Source organism: Diadema setosum, chromosome 4, assembly GCF_964275005.1.
Source record: "Diadema setosum chromosome 4, eeDiaSeto1, whole genome shotgun sequence".
NCBI lineage: Eukaryota > Metazoa > Echinodermata > Echinoidea > Diadematoida > Diadematidae > Diadema > Diadema setosum.
The window spans coordinates 12,250,328-12,264,297 of record NC_092688.1 but is presented as its reverse complement, the minus strand read 5'-3'; the positions used below and the strand labels follow the sequence as shown (position 1 = coordinate 12,264,297).

The window sequence follows — 13,970 nt, the reverse complement described above, 5'->3', positions numbered from 1 at the left end:
CCGATCTCCTTTGCGCTCTTTCTCTCTCTCCCGATCTCTCTCTCTCTCTCTCTCTCTCTGTCCACACACACACACACACACACACACACACACACTGAGTTTGTTTCATTCAAATAGACACTTGCTTTCATAATCATACTTAAAGTACACCATCTTGCATAGTAGTGTCTATAGGCTTATCTACCCTCAAAATAGACGCGTTACAGTGTTGGATGTGTACAGTGGGCAGAAAAAATATACAGGAAATATGGACAAAAATAACTAGGGTAGTGCCTCATACTGCCTACATAAATGATCCTTTAACCATTGTCTCAGTCGGTGTTGGGACTGTGGGTGTGTGTTTGTGCGTTTCTAAATTACTCTTCAATATATAACACAAACTTGAAGCCACAGCCAAATTTGATCAGACAGTTTTTCAAATAACGAGCTGAAAAGACAATTCATCATGTAAGCTCATTTTTTCTGTAATATGCTGGAAAAAAAAAATGCGAATGGAGGTACATTGTATTCAATTACAATACCTTTGATTTGCCAACAATAATCAAAACGTATGCATTTATTCTAGTTACCGACTCAATTTCCGTCTAGCAAACATTAAGTAGAACCAAAGTTAAAGGTTCATAGCGGTGCTCTCCCTCTCTCTCTCTCTCTCTCTCTCTCTCTTTCCATCTCCCTCATTCCTATTAATTGTTATGCTCAGAACTTATTTTCAGGAAGAAAAAAAAATCCTCAACATACTACACATCTGTCCACACTCTCAAGCCTTAGAGTCATGTTAAGGATTAAAATCACATGGAAATCACTTATGGAAAGTTTCAGAAATCCTTTCTGCTCCAATAAAAAAAAAAAAAAAAAACAAAGGCAACTAATCAGTGTCTCACCTTGTTTGTTTGTTTGTTTGTTTTTTTTTTTTTCTTTTCTCACTTGGGTACATCAGCAACTCTAAGCATAGCGATGTATCCCTCAAAAAGTAATGAGACATACAATGTTCAATGATTATTTAAAAAACAAACAAATGAATTAGAGAAATTGACAAGAAATAACACAAGACACAAGCACAAAAAGGAATAACAAAAGCAATGTCCTGGTTTGAAAATGCACAAGTGGCAATGATTTACTTACAGTGTAGTCCAACCTCCTAAAAGTCCCCCCCCCCCCCCATCTGTTCTATTCTTCTGCCTCTCCTACATTACCAGTGTCTTCAGCTACACAAGTCTGAAACACCCTGTGCAGATCACCATTCAGAACTTTCCCAGGCACTCTGCTGGGAGCAGTGTGATACCAGTACAGTATACAGTGTAGTTTCTGTAACTGTGATATTGGATGGTGAAGAGCAGCAACGCATGAAAGACTGAATCTTTTGTGTTACTTTCAGTGCTGATCAGTACAGAAATACCACAGAGCAGTGTACACACTGTCCAAAGTCATTGGCACAGAAATTGTTCATCAGAGAGGTTTAAAGGGATCATACAGTTTTGGTTGAGACCTAATTTTAGTTTCTAACATTTTTTTGGTCAGATAATGAGAAACCTCTTATGAAATATGAAAGAGCACGTAATTCTATGAGGAATTCAATGTTTATTTGATGAAAATTGCTTTTGAAATGGCTGAGATATCCAAAAAAGAGCAATTCTAATAAAGTGTGGGACCCACACTTTATTACGATCGCTTTGTTTTACTTTGTTTTTGGATGTTTCAGTCATTCCTAACCCGATTTTCATCAAATAAACTTTGAATTCCTCTTAAAATGGTATGCTCTGTACTATATCATAAGTGTTTTCTTGGTACCTCGAAAAAAGTTAAAAGCCCAATTCTCATCTCCACCAATACTGTACCATCCCTTTAAGCCATGTGCGAGTTTAAAACAACTGCATTAAGTTTGTTTCAAAATCTGGACAAGCATAACATATTGATGCATCCACACATTAAAATGCAATTGGTTATAAACTGAAAAGAATAAATACTGATAAAAATGTCTACAGTGATAGAATTCAAAGAGCTGAACATAAAATTCTTTCATTGGCTATGAGTTGGAGTTGGTGTGCTAGCCTTTTGTACATCATCAGTCTTCTCAATACAACGTGTACAATCTATAATGCAGACATGTCAGGAATTTGTTTCTTTGGTGGTCTTATTTTTCCTGGCAAAATTCCTCCAAGTTTACATTTTTGTTTCATCTTTGAATAGTTTTTTTGCAAGTTTAGCAAAATGTTTTAAGATGACTCATTTCCTTCTATGGCAATGTCATGAGGGTTCCTCACCCATTTCCCTCCTCTCACAGGATACACATGTAGTAAGGAAAAAAAAACCTACAGCATGTCAGAAAAGAAGAAACTGAGCAGTTTCCTGGTTTCATTCTTACGCCTATTTTGCCCAAGACAATTGACAATGAATAAGATTTATGTAAAGACAGGACAAGGGGAAAAAAAAAATCCCCAAAATAATCAAGGTTTTATGATGGATTAAAGCTAGGATTTGTCTCTGTGTACAACTCCCCCAACTACTAGTGTACTCATACAAAGCTATTGGTTGCTACAAACAGAAGTTTATCAATTGCATATCCTTATTTGAATTGTTACAACAACAACAACAAATACTCTGAGAACATTTATGTCTTCATTCAGTTAGGAGAGTCAGCAATTTATCTGTCATCAGGTGCAACATAAAGTATGATTCGATTGCTGTTTCACGACGGTGGTGGAGAGTCCACTTTGCAGTCTGTCTGTCATGAATATGCATTTGTACAAAGTGGGTGTGGCCTGTTCGCCCCACGTTGAAGATGGAAGATGGATCACGAGGGAGGAATAAAGTTTTCTTGTTACTTTAAATGGTGGGGGTGATTTGTTTTGTTGTCAGAATGTGTGACATGTTGTGCCACCAAGAATTTCCCTCCCTTCCGTAATAAGTCCAATACAAGCACACGGCCCTATGACATAGACTGCGTTCATGTCATATGTAAAGACGATTTCCACTTTTCTCACGTAGCTGGCATCTTTGACGTCTTCTTCTTTTTCCTCCTCTCCTTCCTTGATCCGCTGGCGCTTTTGTTTGCTGTAGCATTTGTGCCTTTGGGTTTTGTTGTTGCTTGGGTGGTACCGCTTGGTACAGACTTTGTCTTTCCTTTTGCATGTTCTCCTGCCACACCCTTCTCCATCTCTGACGTGGGTGGACCTCCTCCAGAAGGCTTGGCTTTCTTCCTCTTCGTCTTCTTCTTCATCATTTCCCTTCAGTAAAAAATTCAAAAGATGACTGAATAAGAGACTGACAGAGCCACTCTTTCAAGGCTGCTCTGACATGCGTTAATAGTTAATGAAAGTAAGAGTGACACAACGTTTGCTATTGTGACAATTGCTCTGGTCTTATTTTCTCCAAGGACTGAGAGTTAGGGTTTGATAGGGTTTTTAAGTTTAGTGTGATGTGAAGATTAGGATTAGGGTTAGGGTTATATTTATGGGTAGAATTTATGTTTGGCTTAGCGTGTAGATATTTCATGGAAGCAATTACTGCTGGAGCAAATGTCATGGAACTGAAAACGAGTGGCACATGAGGTACATGAGGTAGCACTTTTTATTTGCTCATCCAAGGACTGATGATATTGTTTTCGAGCTTGTTTATAGGGTGCACCCCTGCAATGGTTTTTCCCAGACTAAGGAATGAATTTCTACTTAATCATGAAATTTTACGCTACGTGCAAAAAGACTACAATAAGACTACAGAAGAAGGCGTTGAATTAGAAGGTGGAAGAGTAGCTTGGGAAGGTTGGAATGAGAAAGGAGGATGTCCCAGTTCGAGCGAGATGACGAGAAGGGTGTATGAGCAGTTACTGTCAGAGTGACATAAATCCAGTCTCCCCCATTAGGAGGGACAAAATCAGGATGATGAGCTACAGGGGCTTCTGCGTGAACCCATAAACTCACCTTTTCCTCTTGGCTCTCTGTAGGTCCTGCTTGGGCAGCGTCCTGATCGTGTCTCGCTTGACGGGGTGTTTCTCCAAGGCTTTTTTCTTCTTCCTGGAATGGAGATGTAAAAGACACAAGGTCATACACAATAAGCTCTCAATTCCAAAGCTGATTCTTAACTGTACACCACATCCCTACAAGTAGGAGCATGCTTATCTAACATCATCTATTGTGAAATCTTCATGTGATAGATTTTCTTTGGAGCTGGGAACATAAAAAAATCAAACATGTTTTGTTTTGTTTTCTTTTTCATGTGTGCAGTTTGTTTGTTGGGTTTTTGTTGTACATCATTTGCTTGTCTATATTTCTGCAATTGCATATTTCTTGATTTGTTGGTGGGTTGGTTTATGCATTTGTTGTGTGGGCTGGTTTGCTTAATTGTCTGTCCGTATGTCTGTATGTATGTCTGCCTGTCTGTATGTATTTACATATATTTGTTTGTCTGCTTGTATGTTCTCTCCTCCCTGAATCTCAAACTCTAGGTGGAAGAAGATATCAAACAGACTTACTTTGACAGCCTTCTAATCTGCAGCATGTAGTCAGGCACCGGACAACCAGCATTCCGCATCACGTTGGCAATGCTGTGAGAAGACGATAAAAACAACAGTAAGCAAATGTCTATAGCCAGCATTTAATCAATATCCCTCACCTTATTCATGAAATCGACTTTACATTCAAGCTAACATCAATAACGTGATGGAAACAAACAAACTTAAAATGGAAGGACTCATAAAAATGAAGCAATTTTAAAATCTACAAATGAAAATCTATGACTTGCAAGTTCCACTCTAAAACTTTCATAAAATTGTTCGGTTCTCATGAAGCAGTTTAAACATTGTTTTTCTCACCCTTACTATAACTTTCACTCTCTCTCTCTACCCCTCCCCCCCCCCCCTGAATTTGTCTTTCCCTGCATCCCCCACCTTCGTAAGTGAACTGTGTCATCTTCCGTGAAGAAGGTGACTGCCCTCCCGGTCCGGCCAGCCCTTCCCGTCCTCCCAATGCGGTGGATGTAGCTGATGGCCGAGGTGGGGAAGTCATAGTTGATGACGAGGTTGACGCCCTTGAAGTCAATACCCCTGCCCATCAGCTCTGTGGCGATGAGGACCCAGATCTTGCCAGAGCGGAAACCCTTCACAATGTTGTCTCTCTTTAAGTATGTCACATGGATGAAACATATTATTAGCGTTTACAAGCAACTGGCTCAGATCACACATCTTTTAGTTGCTATAGAATATCCTGAATGATTTAAAGGGTTGGATTTTGAAATGCAATGTGTTTGGATATTAGTTTACTAATAAAAACACCAAAGTGAAGGAATACATGCTCACATCTGGCTTGAGATAATTACAGTGTGTATATCAATCTGGGAATAATACATGCTTTAAACAATATACATGGCTACCTGCCTGGTTTATACATACATACATATATACAAATATGCTAACATACTTAAAGCAAGTTTAAAGTTTAAGTAAAGAGATCCTACAAGCAAATTAAGAGCATGGATGAACTGGTTATCACCAGGTACTTTCTCAAAAAGAGTTTGAAGTCATCATTTCCCAAGACAGAAAATCCTTCATTAAACCGCTGAGGACGAGTCCCAAGTATACTTGGGCAAGTGTCTATGGGAAATGTGTGTTGTAGCAAAATCAGTCCGTCCTCAACGGGTTAGGCCATGTATTAGCCTATTACCTGTGTCTGTGTCTTGTCGGCGTGAATGACATCGACGTTGTACCCGTCATAGATCAGTTCCTGGAACAGCTCCTTGGCTCGCTCCTTGGACTGCACAAAGACCAGGACTGGAGGAGTGAAGCCCTGTTCCACCAAAGAAATATGAATCCATACTGACTGATCAGTGGTCCGCTGATTTATTCATTTTTCAATCATTCTTTTGGTGAATAAAGGGCTATACATTGAAAAGTTCTTCATGCGCCTTGCAGGAGAGCATTGTAATTTATGCAACAATTACTGTGAATATTATTATCACTTATTACTTTAATTACCAACAGCACAACGTCGCTGGGGTGACAAGACCTGGTATCTGAAATTTTTGTGAAAATGACTTTTTTGGTTTAATGGTCAGATAATCCTGTCTAAATCCTAGCTGTCTTACCCCAAAAATTAAACCACCATGGCATGTTCATGTAAAGGAAAGGCTAGCCCATTTGATATAGTGCTTTGGCTGCCATGGTTGTTGTTTGTTTGTTTTTTTGCGTGTGTGTGTATGTTCTCTTAAACATTTGACATTTTGTAGATACAAGATCTTGTTGCCAAAGCGGCAACAAGCATCAAAAAATGAATCAAAATTTGAAATCAGAATAACGAATTATCTTCAATCTAGTCACTTGGATTGACAAAATCTGTTTTAATTCGATGCTTATGAAGGAAACAAAACCAGGCAAGGAAGTACCAGTCAGTAAGTAGAATTGCATGGTGAATGAGGCTTCTTTCTTTCTACTTCTCCTGCACAATTTGTTCCTTGCAATTCATGATACTGAGAAATATATTCATTATGCATGTAACAACAACTGCAGTTGCAACGGCAACAATTTCAATAACTGGACAGTACCTGCAATTTTTGAAATAGACGATAACTGTTTTATAGCTTTCTGACAAGGGATCATGGTCATTACTGCCACCGTGCTTTCTCACCTTACTGAAAATGTCTCTGACTGCCAATAGCTTGCCATACTCTCCACCCACAAATGTCAGATCTTGTTCTATCTGTTCATTGGCAGTGTTCCTTCACAGTTGTAGGAAAACATAAAAAAGATAAGAATTATTACAATACTTTCTTATTTCATGCTACACAAATAAGATCTGTTTAGAAATTGTAATTTCTCTATTCTCAACCTCAAGTTTAATTTCAGTGAAACAACAGATCCATTTCATGGCTATAATACAATATTCTCTGGAAGTTATAGTGTGCACAATGTATGTGATGAATTATAATGGCATGGGAGATCCTACATAAAATAAGTTTGTGGTGAATGAGAGTTAGTTTACACATTAAACATTTGTGAACAAGGGGATGATTAGAAATTGATAGAAAAAACAAAATGAAAGCAAAGAGCAAGGACAGTTATAGCACGGAGAAGACATGCACAACGTAGGAGGGAATAATGTGAGTTCAAATGAGTGAAAGTGTATAATATTATCACATAATGAAACTTACAGTATCACCTGAAGCCTTCCTTTATCACATAATGAAACTTACAGTATCACCTGAAGCCTTCCTTTAACCCATTGAAGACAAGTCTTAAGTATACTCAGGCAGGTGTCTATGGGAATTTCTTGTTGTAGCAAAATCAAACCATCCTCAATGGGTTAAAAAGATGCAGATGATGTTTGAACTCACCTTGCCCCAACACTGACTGTGACTACATTATCCAGGTTCAGCCTGCACCACTGCTCAACGTCGTAGGCGAACGTCGCGCTGAACATGGCACGGCGGACGTGCGATGAGTCGCAGGCCTGGTAGATGGTTCCCAGCTGGTCCCTGAATCCCGTCTTGCCCTCCTCAAACAGCTTATCTGATTCGTCCACAATCAACCACTCAACACTGCAAGAGCAACAATGAAAAAAAAAACATGACATTCATAACTGAGGTACTGTGTTTATGTGTCATCACTTGATATTCCAATACACTCTTATCTAGTATATTTCTTTCATTTACTACTTCTACAGAAAAAAAATTACAATAGCACTATTATTAAAATATTCAAACAATTTGCATCAAATTTTCTGTTATGTATTATATTGGTTGTGTTCCTTTTCTTGAGCAATAATTTGTCCATTTATAGCTAGTCTGAACAACAGCAAATATTTAAAACATCTTTAGTAATATAACTTGATTTTTAATGAATTTTCATTGCCAGCAATTCTGCCATAAAAATGTAATCAGCATCATACTAGCACATTGCACACTCATTTGTACACCAGGGTCCCATTTCATAAAACTTGTTATCAGTGAAAACTGCCACATTTCTATGACAAATTTGCTTTCAGCCAATCAGATGCAAGGATTTCAGTAGCTTGTCACATCAATAACATGTCACTGATGACAAGTTTTATGAAACGGGCCCCTGGTAATCGTTTTGAAGTACACTAAATATCGGTGCTTCTTTAACCCGTTGAGGATGGTTTAATTTTGCTACAACACGCATTTCCCATAGACACCTGCCCGAGTATACTCGGGACTCGTCCTCAACGGGTTAATAATGCAATTGGTTTTGTGTGATGAAATACCAGTATGCAAAAAAAAAAAAAATGCGCTTGACAAAATATATATACGAATAACATATGTACTTTACACTATCACTTACTTGCTCAAGTTGATGGCAGGAGGGTCTTGCTGCAGCAAATACACAAGTCTGTTTGGAGTTGTCACAAGAATATCTGCAAGATTGACACAAAAAATGAGGAAGTGGATTAAAATGTAGAGCAACGTTAAAAGAGCATCAGGTCTCTGAAAAATTATTCAGGTCGTCCAAAAGTCAATGAATAAATAACATATAGTTACAGTATTACCTCAATGTAGAGATGAAACAGTCGATACAGGATAACATATGCAGGGCTCAACGAAAACTTTTTTGCTTGGAGGCCCATTCGGGCCACTAAAATCTTTAAATATGAAATTGTGGTGGCCTGAAAAATATATGTAATGGCCTGAAATAAGAGCAAAAGTTATAACCCATTTTGAATCTTAGTTGCCGCATTGGGCCACCAAAAAATAAATTTGGTAGCCCGACACCAATTTTAGTGGCCCCGGGGCCACCGGGCCATCACTAATGTCAAGTACTGTCATATGAGATGTGGATGAGACATTTGAAGCTCATAGTATTTAAGCTATTTGGGAAATTGATTTTCAGAGACAGCCACTCAGAACAACTTACCAAATTTCTGGGCGGTCTTAGGGCCAAATTTCTGCATTGCTTTCGCCCCATGCTCGATGGTGTGAATTCTCAGTCCGCTGCCCTCAGACAGTCTCATCAGCTCGCGATACGTCTGCTGGGCGAGCTCTCGTGTCGGCGACACGATGACGGCACGAAAGCCTTTCTTCTTTGGTCCCTGCACAATAAAATAATAAGTCACTAGATCACTACATTTATTTACAAACATCTACTCCTCCTACGTCTAACTTCCCATCATAAATACAGTGATGACATAGTAGCAAGACAGAAACAGAGCATTTTTTTTTTTTCAGCAAAGTGTACTTATTATAAATGTACTTTATCATTATTGCTATCATTATCATTATTATTATTATCATTATTAATACTATTACTATTATATTTATTATTACCATTTTCAAATAGAAAGTGAATGAAGAGTCATTTCAAAATTAACAAGCTCTTTTTGTTTTACAAGAAAAAAATGTTGTTGTCTTTTAATAGCATCATAGAAAATCTAATACTGTTGAGGTCTTGTTTCTAATAGCAGAATCTATTAATATCAAATGGCCTTCTACTCTCAAGTCATTCATATTGAAAATCAACACCTATCTTCTGTTTATTAGGAGTTTCATCACTACTGAACAAAGAGTTTGAATTTGTGACATGACTAACCTTCAAGTGATGCATGACAGGGAGCAGGAATGCAGCTGTTTTGCCCGATCCCGTCGGTGCACAGGCAAGGAGCTCACGGCGCTGAAATCAGGACGAAATACGATACAATTCGTCAATAATTTTGTGCCACAGACTACATCCCACAACAACTAAATGACTGATTTGATATTGCTGATGAATTAAAATCAGTCTTTTCGACAAGTCTCATGGCTTTAATGCCATATCTCTTGAGATGGAAGAGTTGCACAATGGTCTATTGCACAGCACACAAGGGGGTAACGTTCTCTTCTCATCACCCAATGTAAATGTCTGCTGGCAAATCATCATAGCATACATTTTTACAGTTTCTTTGTTGAAACTTCAAATTCCAAGAGTGTCTTAAAATTTGTAACAGTTGGGCTTTCAAAAAAGCATGTTATTAAGTTGTTTTTAATTTACCTACAGTGTTGAAATGCCATGTCTCCTACAGCTCCTGCACAGTATCTAGACTTTAAAGCCAATTTTCTTGACCTCTAGCTTGTCAAGTAGCCAACTTTCTCCCCATTTCTGTGGAATGTTTTTGAAGAAAAAAATGGAACAAAGACATTTCATTCCACAACCTAATAGCAAAGAGAATTTAAATATGCTGCCATGCATGATTGCTACATTGTAGTTGTGACAGTTGTGATAGCATACATGCATCATGACTGGTACAGCCTGCATCTGAACAGGTGTCGGGCTTTCATATCCTGCTCGGGTTATGTTGTTGATGACATAAGGGTCAAGCTGATATTCACTGCTAAGTTCTTCAAAGCTCTCCACGGGATCTGGAATGTCCTCGCCCTGAACGTAGATCCTGTTCCTCTTCCGAATAGACTTGACCTTTAGCATGGACCAATGGAACACAGAGTGCAGGAAGATATTATGTAACAGTTCTTACATACCAACATGGCAGCACATGGGGAGATACAAGTGCGATATATAAACATATGAAACCTCTGTTGTTTGGTAGTGGTGCACTGATAAACTGTTTTCATGAGGTTTTCATTTTCACAACTTTTGCAAGTCAGGGGCTATTGCCTAATTTAAAAACACAAGAAAACATTAACTCTGATCCTTACATGAATGTGACTTCCACAGATACATTTCTCCGTTCAGTGCTGTACTCCACAATCTCAAATTTAATTACTCGCAAAATTGTCAGAAGTCCTGATTTGCAAAAAGTTACACTCCCTAAATATATGGTGCATACAGTACCTAAATCTTACACATAGTATGCATCAGCTGAATTCTCAGAGTTATATAGCAAAGTGAGTATTCTGTCAGTAAATTGTACTTTCAGAGAAAGGGCAATGTGGTATTTTGAAAGCAACTTAAAAATGAAATCAACAAGAACTGAAGAGCAATAAACATGCTTAGCACTTTGTGATTATGTTAAATTTTCACCTTCACCACAGGAGAAGCCAAAACTTGAGAGCAATTACCTGAAGCAACATGGAAGAAATTTGCCCGAGGCTTTTTGTCTTCATCAAATTAATTGTAAGCAAGTGTACCACAATGGCACATAATATATCTGCATATTTCAGTTGTTTTCAATTCATTTAGATCGCTAGATGAAAGTATTGTTCAGAGAATTTTTGCCATTTGATCTTCAGACGATTTCACACGATTGCAAAATCAATCCCCATTTGTGACAATGAGATATCAACAAATTCTCTGATAAAACAGGGGATAATTTGCTGTTGTTGTTTATGATTGCCCTATAATTTGGGAACAATCCTATTTCTTTCAGTCATGTACACATCAAGCAAATTTAAGATGCCTATTCACACACCCCCTCCCCTCCCCTAGAGTGCCAAAATATACCTTTTCAACTCTTCTTTGTTTCACTTTTTCTTCGGATAGCTTTTCCTCACCATCAGATGTTTCTGGTATCTTCTCCTGAGCTTCTGAAAAAAAAAAGAAGAAAAAAGTACATTTTGATATAGATTAGCAAACAATGCACTTACTCTCAAACTAGAACATACAAAAAGATTTGTATTTGTATTCTTGCAAAGGATCAGGGGGGGGGGGGATAGAGGCCATAGAGACACAGCTAGCCACTAAGACAGGTCTGACTATAGCATCGACAGAATAAACTTTGCATACTTTGTTTCTTCCTCTTCTTTTTGTCTCTCTCTTGTTGGACATCATCAGCCTTTCTCTTCTCTCCATGGGGTTCCTCTGCTAACTTCTGGCTGGACTGCCCCTCTTTGTCCTGTCCAAAGATGTCCAATGCCTTGACGATATCCTGCTGGGGCAGTTGCTTGCTGCTTGCCCTGACCAACTGTTCATGAGAAAAAAAGAGAGATAAAACAAAAACAGGGCAAAAACCAATAAGATTTAAAATGAAACTGACATCATAATGAAATTAGAAATATAGCAAAATGTCAGAACACAAGTACAGCGTAGTACAGATTTTCATTGTAGGCACCTACACTAGGCTCTGCACATGCACACACATACATGTGATGTATACTGTAGATATCTAATAAATATGAACAGGTTTCGGCATCTTTTGCTTCTTTAATTGGTTTCACTGATTTTGTTCTTTGGGTTTGACTGGTGCTTTCGTACAAACTAGAGTATAATTACCTAGTATTTTTCTGAAGAATTCTTTCAATAAGATTAATGTTATTGACTGTAGGCTATTCACTGAATATATACTGTGTACAGCTAATTCACTTTAGTCTTTAGGCCTGGTACATTGAAAACTGATACAATTGATGCGACTGATACTACAGTGATACAGCTACTATGTATGTACACTCGGCAAAAAGAAAGTAAACACTTTTCCAAGTTTATATTTCTCATAGAATATCTGGCTAAAAATTAATGTATTATATATCATATGAAAGGTAATTTAATTGGCTATCAACCTAGTAGGTCAATTAAAAGGGAAAATTAACACCTTTGTTTTTCTCTTCCAAGGCACAAAAGTAAAAATTGCAAATCAAACAAGTTGTCATCCATGCGTAAGTGCTCTTCCATGTAACAATAAGAACAATAGACAAAGTTAACACAACGAAAAAAAAAAAAACATGAATTAGGTTGCAAAAAAAAAAACTTTGATCTCTATATCTTTGAAGACCAAAAGATCAGTAAAGGCTAAAAATGGAGGAAAATGATGAATCTTCTGTCAAATTCAAATTCAAATGAAATGAAAGAGGATGCAATATTAATAAAAAGTGGTACTGTACGAACTTGAATTGATTTCTCAAATGAGGAAAATTATAATATTTGGGGGTTTTTTTATTTGTTTCATTAATTCTTGAATTACTAAGTTAAAGAATGAAATAAAAATATTCTGTTCATTTAATCATTGATGTACCCTTACTCCCTGTGTCATTTGAAGTTTGAGTTGACAGAAAATTCTTATTTTCTGCCTTTAGTTTCCCACTTTGATTTTGTTTCTGGTTATACAGAGAAAAGGAGTACAAAAACTTATTTTTGCTGTTTAATTCATGTTTCTCATTGTGTTAAACTGGTCTTCTAGCACACTGTTATCTTGAAGGGCATTTGCAAATAGAACATGTCAATTTTTGCAATTTTTACTTTAGAGCCTTGGAGGACAAAAACGAATGTGTTCACTCATGCACAAAAATCCCTTTATATTGACGTAGTTTTACCGTTTACTAGACCACTAGTAGTTACTAGATCTAGGTTGATAGCCAATATTACCTTTACTATGTTATATAATACATTGATTTTCATCAAAATCTTCAATGAAAAATATGAACTCGAAAAATTGTTCACTTCCTTTCTTTTTTTTTCTTTTTTTTTTTTTGCTGAATGTAAACATCACACTTGTAAATTTACACTGACAAAATTTTCTGAGCTGACCTGAGCTGAGCGGAGATGAGTGAGCTTTCTAATTCTCTAGCTCCAGATCTTAAGTCTACATCAGAGTCTGATACGTACGCATGCATTCGCAAACACCACAATCGCTAACCCGACCATCATGCCAACCAGACGCCGTGCGCAGACGGCGCGGCATTTGCTGTGCAGCATCAGAGCTGTGTAAAGCAATATAGTCACACAATCACTAATACCTGGGACTATTATCGAGAGAGAACCAAATGCGAGTAGATTTATGGATAACAATAACACGCAACAGATAACCGTTATGCTACATTACATACACAGATGTATCATCCATATTGTGGGCAAACAAAACTCACATGAAATTTCTCAGCATCACTTCTGAAGCGTTTCAAGTCGAATTTTGCTCCTGCTCCCAGCTGTCGAAATAAGCTCATGGCAGTCGCCATTTTAACCCATGTGTTCTCAGTCTGAATTACATTTCCCACCAGATGTTAGTACACTCCGAAAGCACACAAATACTAGTACGCAAATACTAGTAATACAATGGTTGATTTCAAGTTCATTTTTTGATCACATAGCTGCCAACTCTCACTCATTG

At 37.6% G+C, this 13,970-nt stretch overlaps 1 protein-coding gene across 2 annotated transcripts; it reads right to left on the bottom strand.

Annotated features, from left to right (window-relative positions):
- Positions 1–504: 504 nt before the first annotated feature.
- On the bottom strand, positions 505–13,818 carry LOC140227561 (probable ATP-dependent RNA helicase DDX52). 2 transcript variants are annotated; one of them, XM_072307975.1, is made up of 14 exons: positions 13,729–13,818; positions 11,657–11,834; positions 11,375–11,457; positions 10,205–10,390; positions 9,530–9,610; positions 8,858–9,032; positions 8,288–8,360; positions 7,321–7,524; positions 6,615–6,705; positions 5,655–5,777; positions 4,883–5,109; positions 4,469–4,540; positions 3,918–4,010; positions 2,838–3,224 (listed from the first exon to the last, which is right to left on the bottom strand). In XM_072307975.1, the coding sequence occupies exons 1-14, from the start codon at positions 13,816–13,818 to the stop codon at positions 2,978–2,980; spliced, it is 1,923 nt and encodes a 640-aa protein (XP_072164076.1). In that variant the 3' UTR covers positions 2,838–2,977. The 2 variants fall into 2 exon arrangements, with proteins under 2 accessions (XP_072164077.1, XP_072164076.1); XM_072307976.1 differs by lacking the exons at positions 3,918–4,010; positions 4,469–4,540; positions 4,883–5,109 and having other exon boundaries at positions 505–3,224.
- Between the last annotated feature and the right edge of the window lie 152 nt (positions 13,819–13,970).

Bases quoted from the DNA above. Each gene is read 5' to 3' on its own strand.
- LOC140227561 (XM_072307975.1), bottom strand. From the start codon at position 13,818: ATGGCGACTGCCATGAGCTTATTTCGACAGCTGGGAGCAGGAGCAAAA. The intron at 5,778-6,614 runs GTGAGAAAGCAC...TTGGTGGAACAG, and splicing joins TCAGAGACATTTTCAGTAAG to GGCTTCACTCCTCCAGTCCT. The intron at 4,011-4,468 runs GTAAGTCTGTTT...TCTCCATTCCAG, and splicing joins CAGATTAGAAGGCTGTCAAA to GAAGAAGAAAAAAGCCTTGG.